The following is a 21,009-nucleotide window of genomic DNA, read 5'->3' on the forward strand; positions in this document are numbered from 1 at the left end:
CAATTTCCCTCCATGACTTACAGCGCTTTCATCTGTTTCCATAAATATCCTCTCTATATAAATTCATAAATGTGTCACATCCTTGCAATACAATAAACTGCTCCATATTTCACAGACGGTGAAGATAAAAAAGACCTTTCCTGCTAAGAGGAAGAGAAAAGAAACCTGTGTGTTACTTCTATGTTCTTCTGCTGTCCCATATTTGCACTGTAGTAACTAACAGCTAACAGAACAGGGCAAGGAAAAAGTATCAATGCAGAGCCTTTAAACAACAAAGCCTAACACTTTATAGTGAGGGCACATGAATTCACACTAACTTCATGCACTAATTCCTCCATGTAGTACCAGGAATGTACAAGAACGAACAATATCTCATGCAATAACAACATATTAAAGCCACTGCAAGGAGTTTTTACCTGGTTATGAAACAGTCTCAGTTTAATACTGTGCCTCTATATGACCTACATAAGCTAACAAGACCCTCAGCAAGAAGACTGGCTATTTCTATAGTTATTTTTAATGCCTGCCACCAGTGTGAAATCTGATGAAACACGCCTGTGGTTACATTTTCACTGGCAAGTTACTGTGAGAGGTATGTTAACCAGTTAAAATGAAGCAGGAGGATATTTTTGAATTGATTTTATTTTATTTTTAAGAAACAACCATGATTCTTTTTTTTGTTGTTGTTGTTGTTGTTATTATTATGGTGGGGGAAATGTTACACAATATGAAAGTTCCTTGTAATAGCCTAAAGTTATTAACAAAATATGATTAGCATATTAGCATACTTCACAGTATGCAATGTGTGTCTCTTATGAGACCCATTTATTTAATACTTTGAAGAAAACATATATGATGAAAATTTGTGTGTCGCAAAAACACTTTAAGATCAGTCATAGTTGCTTTTTTTCACAATAATACAAATGCTGTTATAATGAAGGTTATTATTGAATTAGTTAATTAAAAGTTAAATGATTATAATAAATGTTAAATTCTGTATTATATATTATGTTTGTCAGTGTGACTGAAGAGTCAGTGTCTTAAAAACATGTTTTCTCCAGTACAACTGAATAAATAGCAAGTATATTTTAATAGAAAAGTTCATTGTTTTGAATCAATGTTTTCAATCAATTACAAACTTACCTCAACTTGTCTTTTCAAATTCATTTCAGTTAAAATTTTAAGGCAGCCCAGATACTAACTTTATCAAGTTAAAACAAATAGTTTATTATTACAGTGTAATGCTAACTTCATTCGAATTTTCAAATTCAACAGAATGCATGTGCACAGCTGTGACTTTTTCACCCTATGCCTTTAACTGCAGGCTTACCTCGGAAGAAGACGTAACATAATTAATATTAATTAACTCAGAAATTATAATGACTTAGTTGTTCCATTTCTTAACATATTGGTCTTGCATTAAGTCATGCATGAGATACTGTTCTTATACAAATACTACATGAATTAATTCTTTTTTTTTTTTCATACACAAAGTCATGTATAAATTCATGATAATGTACCCTTACTATAAAGTGTTAATCACACATTTAAAAGCATGATGGAAGAAAAACATTAAAACATTTGAAAACAAAAAGATTAAAATTTTGAAAATTACTATATTCAAGTATAGAAAATTGCATGATTATTCACTTTAAAAAGTATTTTGTAAAATCCAAAAATAAACAATGATGATGTTTTAACTTGCAAAGGATGACAATGTGACAAATGACAAATGATGTCAATATTCTAAATATCAATCAAAGGGTATAGAAGTAAATGAAGCATATTGGTAATCAAGGCTATTAAAATACAAGTATGATACAACTATCTTGAAATCAATAAAATGTTAGTACTTAAGGTTCACATTTAAAGAAAAAAAAATGTCAGAAATCATCTACTTCCAGGGACATGTCCTCATCATCCTGGATCTCTACTGGGTCAATGGTGGCTTGGAAAGCTCTGGCAGAGTCTTTGTGAGCTTCCATAAACTTCTGCAGGTACTTGGAGGTGTAGAGCCAGTGATGCTTCAGCACGTCCTCCAGCTCATAGGCCTTCGACTGACGTGCATTCATCTTCCGGAAACGCCTGAACAGTTTGTTTGCCGACTCGTTCCCCTCGCTGGCCCAGGCTCCAATGGATCCATCTCTCTCGATGATTTCTGGCACATGAGCCAGGGTCTTGTGCAGGTAATTGGTTATCTTTCCGTTGTACCTGTATTTGAAGGTAGAGGAGAGGAGGTCGGCAAAGCGCTGGGAGTTAAAGCTGTAGCGGCACAGCTGGTCGGGGCACTCTTTGGCTGGACAGGTGGCCCGCCACACAGGCTTCATCTGGAGGTAGAGCCTCATGAGCTCCCTCAGGGCCTCCCTCCGCTCCTCTGTGGGCACCAGCTCGCACACCACCTCCACAGACTCCATGGTCATTAGCCGCCGGGCATAGTTCCCATTCATCCTCATTACCGGTTTTAGCTTCATCTTCTTCCTCAGCTGTTTATCCAGGGCTGTCCTCCAGCTGCGCCGCTCCTCCCGGCTGGGGCTGACCTTTTGGTACACCTCCCCAATCTCATCCTGGAAGATTTTGTAGAACTCAGTGGCGTTACCGATATCGCAATGCAACGCATCCAGTGTGGGATGGGTCTCCAAGAAGGGCTTGGCAGAGACCCCTTTGACTCTGTCTCGCAGCTCATCTGCAGACTCAGAAAAAGGGTTGGTTCTCCATATTTCGTAACGCTCCAGGTTCTCTTCATGATTGCGGGTGACGGAGTGCAGGACCATGTTTTGCGAGGCCTCTGCACGACTGGTGTCGCAAAGAGTGCAGACATAGGTGGACCCTGAGGCCTCGAGGCCCTCCATCTCACGTACCATTTTCTCATCATATCCCGTGCCTCTGAAATGGAAGCGGATGGACCGAGGCAGTCCACCGATAGATAAGATGAGCCTGCTCTCTTTCATGGCATTACGCTCCGCAACTATTGGCCAGAGAACAGCAGTGAGAGTCTCATGGTCCGACTCATCCACAAACATCAAGCAAAGCGGCTTACAGGACAGTTCTGAGTTTGGCTTCGGCTCTGTGAAGATTCTCACCTCTTCCTCCTTCTCATCTGCCAGGACAGAGACAGACATGATAGTGAAAGAGAAACGAACTGCCTTCTCAGGAACAATCGGTCCTCCGCCGTGCTTCTCGCTGACATCACCCATGCCGTCACAAGACTCCTTGATCATGACACTGAAGCCCGAGGTGCAAGCACTGTCTTCCATCCCGCTCTCCCTCAGCCCCTCCATGATATCCTCCTCCAGATCCTTTAATGCTGACACCAGTGCCACATCATAGCGAAAGCGCCGAGTGATGGTGTCAGCCAGGGAGTCATCCACTGAGGAAGCCCATCCAGACAGCCCATTAATAACGCCAACATTGCAAGATGTCGACACATTCTTGAGAGCTGGCTGCCATTCAAATTGGTGAAAGCCAGGGAGAAGCTCCTTCTCTGTGTTTCGCAGGGTTTGCAGGGGCTGAAAAATTTGGCGTCCACTGGTGGCTTTGACAGTGCGGTACATCTTGTGATACTGGCTGCAGCTCATGAACGTGTTGACCCGAATGGCCAAGCACACAGCAGGATGCAACCCAGAGCCTCTGCCTGCAGAGAAGGAGGGAAAATGAAATGTTTTAGAGACAGAAAGAGGCAAAATTTTAAGAAAGGAAGGCAAGAAAAAAGGATAGAGACATGAAGAGAATTATTTAATAGAAAACTGTGGAAGCCCATTCGTAGCGCTTTAAAAAGAACTGCAGTATCTAACATTTCCTCATTTCATATCCGGCATTTGGAGTCATTTATACGATGAGACAGAGAGAATCGCAAATTTAACACCCAAATGTGAATGTATCATTGTCAAAAGCCCACAAGCCCATGATTACAAAATCCAATATTTCCTAATTTCCAAATGTTATAAGGGGACAGAGGGTGAATCAGTGAAGCTGGCAAAAGTGATGTATTGGCTGCAGATGAAAACAGACACCAGCTGGCTTCTATTCCCCAGAGAGGAGGATGGTGCTGTCTGTGTAATTTGCAGATACAAGAGCTGCTGATGTTGTTTTGATTCTAACAGCCCCTTCACAAGAGTTGTTATTGTGCATTAAAGGGAGTGTGAGACTGAGGGACTGACAGACAAGCAGCCTGAGAGTGAGAGTGGGAGAGAATCAGAGAGGGGTTGAGCATGTAACAGTGGTGGTTCAATAAGCAGAGATGGACAATAATGAAATGCTTTTCAATCAAAACCACAGAAAACTTTCTTCTCTCTCCTTAACAGTGAACTTTTCAACTCATTGTTATTTATGAGATGGCTGAATTCCTCAGAGCTAGGCGGAAATATTAATGAGCAAACAGTATCATAATTCTCATTTGCTTGTGTCCCTCTTACTTGGCTGTGGAGGGTTATGTTGATTGAATGAAAGCCCTATAATACACATCATACACAGTAAAACTCATAATTTCAAGGCAATAAATTATTTTACAGACTAAACAAATTTATTTTTCTTCTTTAGATTAACTTGAATCTTTGAATTTTAGAAACTGTAAAAAGAAGAAAAGTAAATTATCTCAACAACTTTTTCAAAACATAAGATTTGGAGTCAGGCTCAAAACTAAAATAAATTAAATTAATTTAAATTGTCTAGCTTTTAGTTTCAGACCACTTCAGAACTTATAAACATGATTTCATTTTGTTTGAGTCAAATGAATGAACTGCTGTGCGTTCACTCAACTCATCAAAAGGTTTGAAATAAATTTGTTTAGCATATTGTCACTGCAGAATTCCCCGCATGCAATTGTTTGAGAGTTATTACTCTCTTCAGAACCCTCTATTTTGTAGTTTGAATAAAACATAGAAACTTGCTGCATGTCTTTAATATATATAAGATGAATCATGGTTATTTCTTCATTCTCTACCCCCTTACATTTAGCTGATTCAACTTAATATCTTGAGACTAATACATTATATTTTTTTAAGTTCACTGAGCTCAGTCGGTTTAACATTTTCAAGTCGATGATTTGCATTGTAGTCTCTTACCTTGCATTATGGCCTCTAGCTCATCTGCCTGCCGGTGTTCACCCCCGGATCTCAGCGAAAGCAGAAACAGAGTCATGCACACAGACTTCAGGTCACCACCTTCCTCTTTGTCTGCAAAAATCTTCACCTGGTTCTTCAGTTCTTTCAGACGGTGCTTCTGAGCACGACGGGTTAGGGAAAGCAGGTGCTGACGGGGTCTTCCTCCTTTACTGGCTAGCAGGAGGCTGTCAGTTTCTGATGACTGCTTGTTTGCATCCTGTTTGTCCAGGTCGTGGTCCAGACAGTGAGCTTTGAATGAGTCAAGCCGTACCTGCTTGCCACAGCCATTTTTGGGGCAGCGCAGAGGCAGAGATCGCAGGGCTGATAGGAAAGCTTCACCAGGTGGGGTTAGATCATCAGGGACACACCGCAGGTTGCAGGCTGGGCAATGAGGTCCCAGAACATAGCTATATTTTATAAAACAGCTGCGGCAGAAGAGGTGTCCACAGGGGGACTGGACGGGATCAGAGGCCAGGTGGTCACACACCAGGCAGGTGAAAGATAGGAGGAAGTCCATAGGGAGCTTCTCGGTAATCAGCTTGGTGCTCAGGTGGTCTTTCTGGCAGTGCGTGATGTTCCTTACCCACTGCTCTCTCTGGGTGCTGGGCTTCCTCCAGGACCTGAGCACGTGAGGTCTCAGAGTCCTCCTCTCACCAGTGCCGTCACTGTGGTCCCACTTGGTCCTTTTTGCCAGGCTCTGCGCTCTGGGAATGGCCTTCCGCCTCTTCCTCCCAGTCCGCTGGAATGAAGGTTTCCTGGGAGAGCAAAGGTGGCAGGGGGAAGAGTGGGGTTTCCACTCAGGGACTCTTATTTTAGAGAAGCTGCAGATGCCCCCTCCCCGTATAGCAACCATCCAGCAGCGATGGCAGAAGGACAGTGGGTGGACAGCTTCTGTGTCTTCTGTCACGTCCACTTTGAAGACTTTGATGATGACCTCTGACCATCTTTTCAACTTGCAGCCCATTTTACGCAGGGCACCTTTGCTCACCTCATCCAGCTCCCCCTGAACATCGTGCATCGGTCCTTTGACTTTTCTCAGCAGCATCCCACAGAGACGGCACAAAGACCTGTACAGAGGAAAAACAATGAAATCAAATCCTTAGAAAGAAATGCATATGATTTAGGGTACAGGTAACACTTCATAATAAATATTAATAAAGGGTAAATTTATACTTCATTAAACATTAGCCAATCGTGTAAAACACTGGAATTATGCATATATATATGCTTTATAAACCATTTATTGAGCAATTGTAAAGTGTTCTAAACATCAGTTGCAACTTGAAAATAGCCATTCAAATAATATTTATGGTTGCAGTATTAATTTAGCCGTTAATAAAGTATTAGAAACAACACTTTACAACTTTACAACTTCACAGATAATTTTTCTAACCAACAACATACAGCAGCTTTGTCAATGGCCCTGCGCTTCAAATTATGACGCTGTAGGTACCCTGCTAGAGTAAATTTTGCATACACAGGGCGTATTGATCAAATTACCAGTAATAAATGTGGAATGGCCATGTTGATGTTATTTACTTTAAGTTAACATAAGTGATGTAACATTATGAGGAGCCATATAAATCTTAAGCCATCTGACCCTTGCACATACATACATATATTCTCCTTTCACATAATATATTTTCACTTTTACATATGTATTTGACACTATTTTAAGTCAAACCATGATCTTTTCCTAAGCCTCACCAAGAAACCTAACTTAAACCTAACAAAACTATGACAAAACACTGAAACCAATTTTACAAAACTGCTAAGTATTTTTAAGTCTAAAAAAAATAGTAACAATAAGCTTTGCATGGAAGTCAACCCCCAGTCTCCTGGGTGGAGGTTTAACTCTTCCACCACAACCTGCTCCTGGTGGGACGTCTCCACCAGAAAACCCTTTGTGTTATGTTAACCACATCTTTAGATCGGCTTTCTGGCATGTACTTCACTGTGCTGGATACCAAAAAACAGATGAGACAAAGTCACATGCATCTGAGTGTCAAATATACATATGTGAAAGTGACAAAGTTATTATTATCCATTGAAAAAGTGTTTCAAATATCTGTCCCATCTCTCTATAAATTGATTTCTTATAAGTTTACACATTATTAGGTAATCATTAACAATGATCAAACAAATGTCACAACAATTAAGTTTACCAGTTTGATCAGAATGTAATCGTGACAGTCTCTTATCAGCTATGACACCATATAATTTATAAACTTATGATTTTATATTATACAAACTAATACCTAACTAACATAACTTAATATAATACAATAGTTAGTAAAGATAATTAATTACCATTTCATTGCTTTTAACAGTGAAATATCTATTAACTAAAGTTGAATTGATATCAATTTACCATTTATTAATGATGGTTATTAAAAAAACGCTACCAGCATGGTTCATACTGTGTAGTGACATTTGATCACCTGAGGTTGTTCATGTGGGTGTCCATTTCCTGCAGCTTCTTATCCACCCTCCGGCCTGGGCCCTCCACACTGTCCTTGCTTTTCCCCCCAAGGCACAATTTCATAACACTCCCTGGACCCGCACCATTATCCGCCTCTATATTTGGAGCTGTGGGAGGTGAGATCCCTAACAAGGCTCCTTTCTCAGGCTGTGTCTCACTGGGCAGAGGTGCCCTCTCCATGGACTTCACCCTAAACAGCTTAAACTTCCACTGGGAGAACTCAGAGTGTGGATAGTGGAGCTCAGCCGGCACGGACGATCTGGGGTCATCTGGGTTCTCCTCCGCCATGATGCAACTTAGACCTCAGACCCTGGAAAGGAGAGGAAAGCTTAGTTTGATGCATCAGAAAAGTATAAAAATAATTTCATCTGTCCATGAGAGGCTCATTAATGGATACAGAGAAAAAGATTTCAAGGTTGAAATGCTCAGATATCCCCAGTGTCTTCTCAGCGTTGAGCCTGTGACACAATCTAACAGCTTTACGTGATTCCTGTTGAATTTATATACCAAGTATCCTGAAATCCCCCTGAACAGCGAGCAGTGAGCCCCGACCTAGAGCGCTGTATTATACCATAAGTGGCATTTAGATCTTGTGTAAAATGCATGAGACAAGCATTGGGGGGATCGATATGGCACCAAAATCTTCATTTCTCTCATCTCCAATCCCATCGCTCAAGGGAGCCATTGTGACTTTTTTCCTTTGACACAGCGAGTTTGCTAAATGGGCAACCTTATCCCTGCAAGGCTGTCAATCATTTATATTAGTCATTTTCTTGGCTGGAGAGAGAGAATTGGAGCCCTGGGAGCCTCCGACTGGCATTTTAAACGCAGTGAAAAAAATCAGAGACACAGGAAACTTATTTCATAATACACAGATATTGACCAAACGGGAGGGAAAAGAAAACAAGAAAGCATCATATTGAATAAAGATCATAAAGAATTATTCCAAACACAACGTTGTTCAATTTAGGAGACCCATTTCAACAGCCAAGTGCGCCTATGATACAGCACAGGTAAGATCAATGATACCACTGCACTGACAGACCTTATTTCATCTCCTCCCATACTGTCTAGGTTCTATTGCCAATTCAGGCAATAAAGCAGTCAAACAATCTTACCATTGCACACCTATAGCGCGCACACTCTAGCATCTTCCGTCTATCCATCTTTCTCACTTCGTTTTCTCCCTGGGAGGCTTGAATCTGGCAGTCTCCTTCATTTCCTGGCTCTCCGTGTTCTTCACATGCTAAACTCTCCTTTGAGACAAACAGCTGAGCCTGTGTGCGTGTATGTCAGCTGGGCTCTTACCTTGTTTTTCAGTCTCAGCTGGCGTCAGCTCCCCTGGGGGCCCTCTTCGCATGGGAGCACAAGGGAAGCCCTGGAGCCAGGCCTTAGACACTGTGTATACTGTATATGTTTGTGGCTGGAGCACACAGCTTGGAGCATCTGTTGCCAGTGAGCTGTGGCTCCATACAGTGGGATAGCTCCCGTCTCTCTCCTTGTGACTTGTATTTATACCCTTCCTTTGGTGGGATCCCAACAGTCAACTCCTGACACCTGACACAGGCAGCTGATTTGAGAAAAAAAAAAAAAAACAAGGTCAACCCCAAAGCACAGTTGCAAACATGTGTTTGTGTGTACAGAATCCAGCAGCACACCCCAAACAAGCAACTTTCTACCACAGCACACTGATCCTCAGCTGGAAACACTTCTATGTCACCTTTATCTCCCCTCTCTCATATCCATCTGCTGGCTCACCTCATCCAGGTGGCCTCACTCTGACAGAAAGACAGATACTGTTAGACTTTATGAAAAGGCTACTGGTGCAGAGACACTGCAGATCATAGAATAAATGCATTTTCCTGTCCCACAGACAAATAAAAAGTCTGCCAAGTGTTATATTACAAATATTTTAAAATAGTGACATTACAGTTTAAGAATTTGTCTTTGGCCAAATCTTTGGCCTCAGATCTCATTGCTTACACTACTTATTCTGTTTTCTCCATCGGCAGGACTTATTCTTGTCAGCATCATCAGATATTCATCAGTAAATTGCTAACATTTAGTCACTGTCAACGTAATTTAAATGTACAATATGTAAGTTCTGCTGCTATGGGAATCTCTCTCACAACTAAAACCCCTTATTGGAGCACAGAGCAAAAAAGGGGTGAGACTTTGTAAGGGTCAAATATTTATCATGATTCAAAGAATAGCAACATGTTAAAGATGGTCACTTTGTTTGTTTGTTTGTTTGTTTGTTTGTTTGTTTGTTTGTTGGTTTGTCATTTGCTAATTGTGCGGGCAGTGTTAAGCAAATGAAAGTGTCTTTAAGTCTTTTTCTTTTTCTTATATTAGTGTGATCAACCAGCTGCCCAGCCTGGAGTCTGGCTCTGCTTGAGGTGTTTGTCTGATAAAGGGAGGGTTTTTCCTCACCACTGTCACACTAGTGCTTGCTCTTGGTGGGGACTGTTTGGTCTATGTAAGTAATATTATAAACAGTATGGTCTAGACCTCTTCTACGTGTAAAGAAGAATGAATTGTTATGAGTTGATTCTACATAAATAAAACTGAATTTAACTGAATCTGTCAAAACATAAAGAAAGCATGTTAACATCTTGAACAGATAACTGTGATACCAAAGAGAGAGAAGGTAATAAATGTGTCATATTTGTTGACAGGTAGACTAATTAGGCCTATGCATTTGTATATGTTACACATATGTAAGTGTGTGTTGCAGCGGCAGGAATAAATAGATGCACTAGGGTGTGTAATGGTAAATATATGATATAAGAGAGATGGAAGGAAACTGAATCATGATTTAAAAAGGGCAGACATAAATAAACAAAAACAGAAAATAATAGTAATTGTAGCAAAAACAATGATAAAATGACTGTGTTGTTATTGTCATTCTAATTACTCCATTATTGGGACTTTTCCCCTTGCCACTCAGTTACTCTGTTTGTGAGTGATGCACCACGAATTCAGGTGGTGACTGCTGTGAATCAAAATGACAAAAGGCAGCCACGCAAGTGAGTCATATTAGGTTGAATACTAATTAGCACTTGGCTGTGAGAATCTCAGTGTTCATCTGGCAATTACCATTTTGATAAGTGAGTTTTCAAAGCAACATAATGCAACTTACACGGGTGTACAGAGGCCTTAGCCACTACCTGAATCGTTGATGCACAGGTCAAACAAACCAGAATGTTAACAAATTATTCCTTTTTATTCCAAGGCACCTGCATTGTGTTGCATGCATTGTGTGACTGTCATCTTGTCTGCCTCTTGTGGTTTTTTATCAGTTTTTCTTCTCTCTGTAGAACATCATCACATTTCATTCACTTCTCTAAATGCCGTCTCTCTATCACCATTGAGAATGGGTTTTAATTAGACAGCATCATTTGATGTAATGTCTCAGTAGGTATGGGGAGTATTTGCCCAAGATCATTCTTGTTTGTAATTATCCAGGGGATTAATCTGGTGTATTCGCCACAGGAGCCTGTTGCTGTTGCGTTGGATTTGCCAGCCAAGTCATTAGATACACAGTCAGTGGGCACCAAACAACAGTTGGGTCTCTCCCACTCTTGTCAGCTTAACAGGGGAGCAGGATGAGTACTGGCAGGCTTTGCAGCTTATATTCTGTGCATATGGTCAAGTGTGACCTTAGACAGCGATAGTTGTTGTTGTTTTTTGTTGCTGTTTCTTTGTGACAAGCATACTTATTCACAAGAAATCCTGATGAACAAATAGTGGTAAAAAAGTGCTCTTTTCCAGGCAAATCCATCAGACACAGCTGGGAGATTTGAAGTATACAATGCTTGATGCATTGCATATCCAAGAACAAGCAAATGATGGATTGTAGCAAGATGTTCCCAGCCTATTTATAGTTGATATTTAGATTTATGATAGCCAGCTAGCCACATGTTTCCAAGGTAAACGACACACCTAGCTCCGCGGCAGACAGGGACAGAGCTGCAGATGTCTGCCTGACAAACAAGCAGTGACCCCCTGAGACCCTCATCTCTCAGCGCCTGCTAATTGACTTGTTATTGATCAACTCAAAGACAGTCTGATTTATGGGGAAGAGGACTTGTGGAGACAGCCACCTGGCATGGAGCGGAGTGTTATGAATGTGAGGAGCAGATCCTGGGGGACTCGAGGCTGCAGCTTAGGAGGACATACAGGAGTTTGCAATGCACCAGTGAACTGACACCACGCACTGTAGGAGAGGGTGTTTTTTCTAATATGATGAATCCAAACAACATCAGTGTGTGTCTTTTCGTGTGTGTGTGTGACCATGTTGCAGGTGTGTGCAGTAGTTGGGATGAGTGGGAATGTGCAGAGGTGGGAATTAACAAAATACAAATACTTACTGTATTGTACTTAAGTTGAGTTTTCAGGTATTTGTGCTTTGCTTGAATATGGATTTTTCTGACAACTTTTCACTTTTACTGCTACATTTTAAACGTGCAATCTGCAGATTGGAGTTTGATACTGTTGTGAAGTAGCCTGGGAGCATGGCAGTTGTCTTCACTTTAAATCTACCACTGATTCTGGAGGCCTCTGTGGAAAAAAGTGGTAGTTTTGGACTGCCATAACCAGAAAAAACATCAAAAATAAAACTATCTAAACAAAAATATCCTCTTCCTTCTTTTAAAAGGAGAAGTATGTAGTAATTTCGTGAGGAAAAATGAGTACTGCAGTCCAAGTAAGTTGGAGCCATAAAATGTACATTAAATAGGTTGAGATCCTATTTATTATATGATCTATAGTTGAAGTGACTTGCTTCCCCTGCCCCCCCTTCCCGGAGTGGAGGAAGCTCAGACAGGCTGCAGGGGCACAAAACACATGCAACATCTTGAATTGACAATAACAATTCACGCTGACTTCCTTCCTCATTCTCTGCTGTATTTGACATACAGAGTTATATAGCAACTATCTAGCAACAGATAGCAAGAAATTACTGTGCAAAAATTACAGATTTCTCAGAAAATTGTTGGAAAAATTTGGAAATGTATGTAGACAACTCCAGAAAATGTATAATATAGGACCAGCGTTTTTAGACATTCAGTGTGGAAAATGTTACATATTGTAGCTTTAACTTCTTCCATTTTCAAACATGCTCGTCACATTAGTTTTAATGCATTTTAGGGGACTTGTTGATTATTTTTATCTTGCATCATTGCGCCCCACTTTCTCAACATCAGGACCAATTTCAATCTAAATGGATAGGACAATAATACATAGAAAAGATGATTCCTTGGTGTATCTATCAGTGCATATCAGGCACAGCATGAGTAACAAAACAAAAAGGATGCAAAAGATGCAACGACACAGGGAAGAGGGAGACTCGACCACAGAGAAAAAGTGAGATTCAGTTAATAGAAGGTAGAAATCTCCTTAAGAGGGATACTTTTTATTTTCGTACTTTGGGTATATTACAGAGCCTGTTCTTTTTCACTTTTACTTGAGTAAAGAAGTTGAATTGGTACTTTTACTTTCTTTACACCGGTATCTGTACTACTTCAGTAAAGACAGTGTGCACTTTTGCCTCCTCTGAGAATATGGTGAGGGCAGTACATGTGTTTGGGAATAGGGGAGGTGAAGAGAAAAAACGGGCAGTTGGGAGGGGCCGTGTGTCTGTCTTTGCGAGTCCTTGCTGGTGTGTAGGTGATGCCCAGGAACAAGACTAAATAAATATAAAGCAGTTCTACTAATCCATCCCTGAGAAACTTCAGCACTGTTACTTTTGGGTGTGTAAAACAAAGAGACAGACAGGCGGAGAAAGGGAAAGGGAAAGAAGGTGTAAGAGGTGAAAGACAGAGAAGGGGGGATATACTAGTGATCTTGTGTAAAGGAGTTGCACAGGATAACAGGCTTAGCTCAGAGTGGAGAACACAAAAGGGCTTAAGGCTGATTGCGGGCTGTGACAAGGAAAGGGGGGAAGAGATCAAGCCTTCCAGGCAGAACTATGTAAGCCAAAGGTCCAAAAAAGACCCTCTGACAGCTCAAGTCACACAACAGCTTAAGGGAAAGTGTCAATAGCAAGGAACGGGCAATGAATGAATTCCACTGCAGCGTCTGTATCTTCCTCACAGGGAATAAAATGTCAGCATCGTCCAAATTTGAATAGACCGACCAAAATTGCAGCATGATATTTCTAAATGTCATGAAGAATGTGGGAATCTTTGTGATTGTATTCAGGGTAAAGAGGGCATTTCGCTCTCATATTTCCACTGAGTGTTATGCAATATATCGAGCCTTTAGTATGCTAATTCTTAATTGCATTTTCATAGCACGTTCAACAACTTCTTCCTCAGCCTCGCCCAGCCAATTCTCGGCGAATCACCTCCCACTGTCCACTTCTTCCATCCCTCATCCAGACACATGATTTGGTAGATTAATGCTCAAAGAGGTAGACTTCAATTCAGAGCTATTCGTCAAAGCTAGCTGCCAGAACAAACCCCTTACCCCACTACTCAAATACCCCCTCATTCATCTCCCCCTGTCTCTCCCTCTCAAAGTCTTGTTTCCCTCGTCTCGGCCCTCTCTTCTCACCCTCACCTTGGGTTTTGTTAATAATCAATTATGCGATTATTCCAATGAGGTGATTAATTACTGCCTCTCCCTCCCTCTGTACCGCAGGTTAGCGTGCTTATAATCACACAGTGACAGCCAGGGGGACGGCTGAGTTGAGTGATGCTGTCTTGAGACCTCGTGTGACCCCACATGACTCGGCCGCGTTTGTTGTCGGCTCATCCTGACTGATGGAGCTTTAACAGAGAGCAGAGACACACCACAACATCACAGCTTCTACAAATAACACCCCCCACAAGCTACTGACAGCCTGACACCACAATATCTTCCATGTCCAGCTATCCAAATATTCATTTTATTGGATAGTCTAGTCTTGGGGCCGCATTAATTCGTTCCAAGTCTTGCATTATAACTCTCCCTGAGGCACTGCAGAGTTATTTTGGTTTTGGACCGGTTCCATTCATCTCCTCTGTTCTGGTGAGTTAGACAATATGGAGAACAACTTAAGCTACAGCAGCTGTGCATTTCCATTAAAAGAATCTTTTTTTATATAAACAACAAATCCTATTACAATAGCAAGATAGGCCACAGAGGGGTCAATGACATGCAGAGATCCCAATGTAAAAAAAAAAAAATACAGTAACTTCAGTGGAATCAACTAATCTTTTCTTATTAACCTAACATAAATATACAGGCTTTATTTATTCAAGTTAATTAAAAACACAATATTCAAATTCTGCCACTAGGAGTCTCTCTCACTTTAAAACTATAACAAAAGACATAGTCTGATGATGTCATTAAGTGACATAGGATCATGGGAGTTACTATCTTCACTTTTAAACAACCAGCTTATAAAATCTATCTGACGTGAGGCAGAATTTGTGTCCATGGACGAGGTAAAATTGAAAATTTGATCACATTAGCTAATCATATTTGCAGACCATTTGTTGAACATGTTTTCTCAAGTACAACTGAACTGATATATAATTTTAGGGCAGTACGGACACTAACTTTTTTTTTTTTTTTTTTTTTGAGTTACAACAAAAGTTTATTTTTACAGTGCGGTGTGATTGTGCTTGAGTTTACAGTAGCCCACCATAGAAAAAGTCAAACCTGCATCTGAGCAGACAATCCAGATGGATGTTGATCCACTCACAGTAAACCAAATGAAATTAAACCCTAAGCCGGATTCAGGAGCACTAGAGTAGAGTGGGGAATCAAGACCAGTGTCTTTAATCAAAATAACAATGCTCTTTAATTCTATGTTAATTAAATGTAGATTTCCCTGATTGAAGAGCAGTCCCTTTGATGTCAGGGGACCTCCAGTCACATAAACATCCACTCACTGGATTTGTGTTGTGTTTAACCATGTATTAGTCTTCTTTCCTCAAACTGTCTGTTGCTGGTTTACACAGAAGGTCTGTCAGCTGAGGGATAGTAGCTCGCAAACAACTCCTCGAGTTTTCAAACGTTCAGCATCCTTGAAGGGAGGATTTCTTAAACACCTTAATGAGTGGCTTACATCTGTACAGTTCTCGAATGAAATGAGAGTATAGTTAAAACATCTTACATTGAACATGTCTGTCCAGGTCAAATTGAACCCTATAAGCACAATGCAAAATACCAGCGGTCACATGCAGTTGTTGCTGAAGTGAAAATTAAATTCAAATTTAAAAAAAAGCACTACCCATAGCCTTCTTCTATAGGTAGCGCTGCTGAAAATGGTCTGCATTCAGCAAACCTAAAGTTACCTCGTACAATCTGGATTTTTTTTTTTTTCTTCAACATCATGGTTACACTAGGTTAAGAATACACTCAAATCTTGTACATAGTGTATTGACTCTCCGAAAAGACAGTATAATACATACCACATCCGCACATGTGTGAGGGTCTGCTAGGCTCAATGTGCCATAAGGTTCATCAGAGGGTGTAAGCATAGGATCTGTGTGGACATCAGAGACTGATCTACTGCGCATTTGGGAACACATCCTCCAAACAGACTCCAGAGACTGACGAAGATAAGTTGTCTGTGGTGTCAGCTGCTGTCCATGTGTGCATCTGTTCGGGACTGTAGACCCCTAAACATCACACTGGAGAACCAGTTGCTAACAGGTATTTTACATACTGACTATAAGCAGATATTTATTATTACTAATATTTTTCTTCACCATGCTTCGCCATCTATTTAATCTTATTGACTGTTCCAAAAATCAGTACAGTTGTTCCAAATGCTTTTCAGTTACTGTACAGATTAAATTACTGTACTGTGTACAGTTTAAATACACTGTAATACAGAACAACACATTGTATAAAATATAGGTTACTGTAGATTTGCTACTGTGGTTTGTTTTTGGCAGTTTGTCATAAGCTTTGAGGAGACTATGTTTTTATTGCGAAAAAATGATTTCCCATCCTGTAAGTATTATGGGAGTAAAATAAACAAGTGTGAGTTTGCAGTAGTTGCTACCAAGTGTTTTGACATGCATGTGCATATGTATCCACAGTTGCATGCATTCACACACACGCACACACACAGGAGTCATGGAAGGGGTGTGGCTAAAATGTAGGGGGCGGAGCAGCAGCAACTCAGCTGAGTAAGACTGGGTAATGAGGTTATGAACAGAGATGGACTAATGGACATCATTTAAATAGAAACGCTATGACAAATGGCTCACAGCTTAGTGGGTAGAGTGTGGTCAAAGTGTAGGGGGTGGGGCATAAGTCACTAATGAAAAAGGAACTCTGATGAGTGCAATGATGCCTTCCACATAAATTTGGTCATATTACATGAATCCATTTATTAGTTTGTGATAAGTCACGCCCAAAACCACACCCCTTTTAGCCAGTTACCATGAACACAAACACACACCTTCACAGACATGTACATACATTTAACCCTCCAAATTTCAGTCTCCTAGAGTGAAAAATGGGGCCGCCAAAGGCCTGGGAATTTTTGTGGACTGACTGACAGAGCGACCTACGGAGCTGCTGGTCACAGATAAAAATAAAATAAAATAACCATAGTTTAAAAAAATATATGTTGTCGTGTATTTGTGTATTCATACAGGAATGATGACTGTTGATTTGTATAGGAATTGTGTACCAAGCTTTTTGATCTGTGTAAGAGGTTGATTACCATAATCGTGATCACTATAAGTGGTTTCCACTGTAATAGTGAATTCTAAGCACTAACTTGCACGCTATTTGTCTCTTGACTGGTCATTCACCGTCTTTCCCTTCTTATTCCCTCCCTTAGTCCCCCTCCATCAATGTAATGAGCAAATCATGGCCACTAGGGAGAGATGTAGAGAGAAAAATTGGTCCCATTATGTGTCAAGGAGTGTGAAAAGAGCAGCGCTGTTGTCTGTCAACTCTAACCCCCAACTGTCCCTGGTCTTAACTTCCCACCAAACACAAAGGGCTCCTTTCCCACACGTAGATCTGCTTATTATTTCCCTGTCTTTTAACTACAAAGTCCATTATAGGAAATGCCAGGACAGCCGTGCCCTTTTCTGCACCAGCTCTGCCAGAGCTCAGACAAGGGAACAATGGACACAGTAACACGCGGTGATTCAAGGCTGATTTAGAGTGACTGGTCCTAAACCCGACTTATAGAGTACAGTAATTATAGGAGGTGAAGGGAGGGGCTGTGTGTGGAGGATGCTCCGGATAGGTGATGGGGGCTTGTGGGGAGAGAGATTGTTGTCATTTGGCAGCCAGTCCAGTTGGAGAGAGAAATTACTACTGGAGCCAGAGCCTGGGTGGTGGAGCATTTATCAACCAGTCATCGCAATGATTCACACGATCCAGCGGGGAGCCATTATTTTACCACCCCGGTCTCTCACGGCAACCTGCTGGTGGCGAGGATGATGATAGCTATGGGCTTTATGAGCGCAGGAGCAGACATATACAGTAATTGTTTGAGAACTGATTTGGAAAGTCCCGTCTCTTTTCAGATATGCAGTGTGTGGATTGGACGACACTGAGCCCAACTCAGGGGCATATGGCGTCTGTTCACCGCAGCAGAACACAGAGACGCCTCAGGATAGGACTGACAAACGTGTGGTCCCTGTAGCTGGGGGGGGAGAGCAACTAGCACGGAATACATAAAGATCACAAATAAACACGCCATCCACCTGCTTCAGCGAGCACTTTGGGGACCGGGTAGCTCCGAAGGCGTTGATACAGTTTTGCATTTGCCGGTCTGCCCGTACAAGCGAGTATAACAGTCTGTGCATAAGCAAATGAATTCCTAACTGAATAGGGAATAATGAAAGAGGCGAGGGAGGCCTGTGATGGCCTTCTCATAATAACAATCATAAAAATGCTATTCTTCTATTCAGACTCCCCTCACTCTTCCTTTACCAACTTTCCCTTTTGACTCCCGTGGGAGGCACATCATCCTAATATACACAGGTTTTCATGCCATCCTCTTTTGTGAAAGACCTGCAGGAGAGACGGAGACAGAGACAGGAGGAGGGTGAGAGACGGGACTGTTTATTCAGTCAGATGGTCTAACGTGTGTGGAATAGATTTGAGCTGAAGAGGAAGCTGTCTATACAATGGCAGTTGGCATCAGTGAGTGAGAGAATGATGGTTTATCTAAAATCACTCCTTCTTTCACTCATTCACTTTACAGTATACAGTATCTGTAGTGAGCAGTGAATCGAGATTTTGGATATTTAGGAATCATCATCATCATTAACAGTAATGTTGCATAATGGTAATTGTTGCATAGCAGTTATCAGTTGAGAAAGCATTCAGACCCTTTACTTGAGTAAAAAAAAGTAAAAATTATATTATATTATATTATATTATATTATATTATATTATATTATATTATATTATTAACATGCTGAGTATTTTCTCAGTTAATTGGTTGATTGTTTGCTTGCACAAAGATTTTTGGGTAGCTTTTTGTGAATGAGGTGTAAATGAAATGTTTAGGGGTTTTATGAATAGGCCAATTTCTCCTTAGTTACAATTTGTTGGATTCATGTTAATGTGTATTTCCCTCCCACACAAGTAGAAAGGAGAATAAAAAGAAGACTCACGTAATGAACAAGTTACTCAAATTTGTACAAAAGTGGGCCTACATGCTCAAGTAAATGTATGCCACACTAGTCACATTTCCTCTACTAGTAGTAACATATCTATTATGGTAAAACATTGCGTTGTGGTATATTAAGCAACATGAGTAGGATTCTGCAGCCATGCTAGTAGACTTGAACAGTGCTAACATGCTGATGTTTAGCAGGTAGCCAATAATATTTATCTCCACACAGTGTGTTAGCATGATAACATTTGCTTATTAGCACTTAACACAAAATAGCCTACAACTGAGAATTGCCATTTGCTTTGAGAGTCAACATATTGAACAATTTTAATTTTCAAACTGATGATGGTCAGGCGATCACTAATATTACAGTTCTTTCCAAGATTAATGTCTGTACCAAAAGCATAGCCATCAATCCAATCCAATGGTGGGATGGAAAGCACAGACAAAATTTGTTTAAAATTTGGTACCAGTCTAAGAGTCTAAGAGAGTCTAAGCCTGATAGTGCTAGATGAAAAATCAAGGGCTCCTTAGGACTCTGTGGTCTTACCAACTGACAGACTGACATGATCATCCTTTGAGTCACATGTTAGCATGGTTAAAAAGTAGTGAACATGCTTTATTAAAACATATTTTTTGCTCCATGTCAGGGCAGTATAATGTGTATAGATTTTGCACTTAGAAATCAAATAAAAGTAAATACAGTGCACCGGATAGCAAAAGAGTCAGAGTGTTTTTGTCTTCTCATTTTCACAGATCTCCTTGTTGCTTTTTCACTCATGCAAAATTATTTTCCCAAGATGGCTGCAACCACGTCTCTATGTCTCTCTTCTATGCTCCTTTTTTCCTCAGCCTCCCCTGGCTTCACTTCCTCGTGCCATTCACTGTCATTGTGAAAAGGTGTGTGTGACTCCACTAGTAGAGCAGAGCCCATTATCGTAAATAGGCCAATAAGTAACTTCACACAACGTGTCTCCAAAGCAAGCACACTCTATATGCAAAGCAGAGGCACACTGTTAAAGAAACTGGCGGCAAGTGATTATATTTGTAATTTAATTTCCTTGGTCACACAGCGATAAGACAAGGGAGCGGCTACAGTTGGCCAGGGATGAATAGAGTGACGAGAATGGGACTACAGCTTCATTGTCTGGACTGAGATGTCCGAGACGACACCACTTACGAACAAGGGTGCTGGTGGGCAGATATGGTGCATACACAGGGATTCACACACGTCTTAAATCAAAGACACAAAAACAACAGTAGCAGGGATCGCAGAGGGAGTTTTACAATGCAAAAAACAGCTGCACTCTCAAATTGAATGGATGACTGTAAGTGCAGGGAAATCAAGTAACTTTTTTTCCTTGATTCAAGCTCTGTCTCCCCCCTTTCTGTCGGTCTGCTTTGCACTCAGTTCTGCTGAACAAATGTAATCAGCATGGTGGTCTGGGTGGGATGTCAGTCACAAAGAGCAATGGCTCATTGCAGATTCTACAGGCGAGATGAACTGGGTCCCTGCAAGAAAGACGACTGAAGGACACAAGGTGTGCTCTCCCAACATCTCCCTCCCCCCGTCTGCTTTTTCTGAAATTGTAGTACTGCAGAAAATTCCCTGACTTTTCCATTTTCAAAGATTGTCCACTTATACTGATGACAATGCATTGGAGGGCACAATGCTGCAGTGGTCAAACTCTGATTTTGACTATATCAGGGCATTCGGGGATAAGGAGAGCGATGGCGAGGAAGTAGAAGGTACAAAGTTCATCAAAATCTGACACTACACACTGCTGTACAGAACTCAGGGACAGTGTGAAACTATTTTGTGACATCTCAAATCC

At 41.0% G+C, this 21,009-nt stretch overlaps 1 protein-coding gene across 1 annotated transcript; it reads right to left on the reverse strand.

Annotated features, from left to right (window-relative positions):
- Nucleotides 1–1,802: 1,802 nt before the first annotated feature.
- On the reverse strand, nt 1,803–7,869 carry rag1 (recombination activating 1). Its single transcript, XM_084733546.1, has 3 exons — nt 7,541–7,869; nt 5,061–6,166; nt 1,803–3,631 (listed from the first exon to the last, which is right to left on the reverse strand). The coding sequence occupies exons 1-3, from the start codon at nt 7,867–7,869 to the stop codon at nt 1,884–1,886; spliced, it is 3,183 nt and encodes a 1,060-aa protein (XP_084589672.1). The 3' UTR covers nt 1,803–1,883.
- Between the last annotated feature and the right edge of the window lie 13,140 nt (nt 7,870–21,009).

The sequence above is a fragment of the Lutjanus erythropterus genome, chromosome 13 (assembly GCF_056507025.1).
Source record: "Lutjanus erythropterus isolate fLutEry1 chromosome 13, fLutEry1.hap2, whole genome shotgun sequence".
In the NCBI taxonomy this organism is placed as follows: Eukaryota; Metazoa; Chordata; class Actinopteri; order Lutjaniformes; family Lutjanidae; genus Lutjanus; species Lutjanus erythropterus.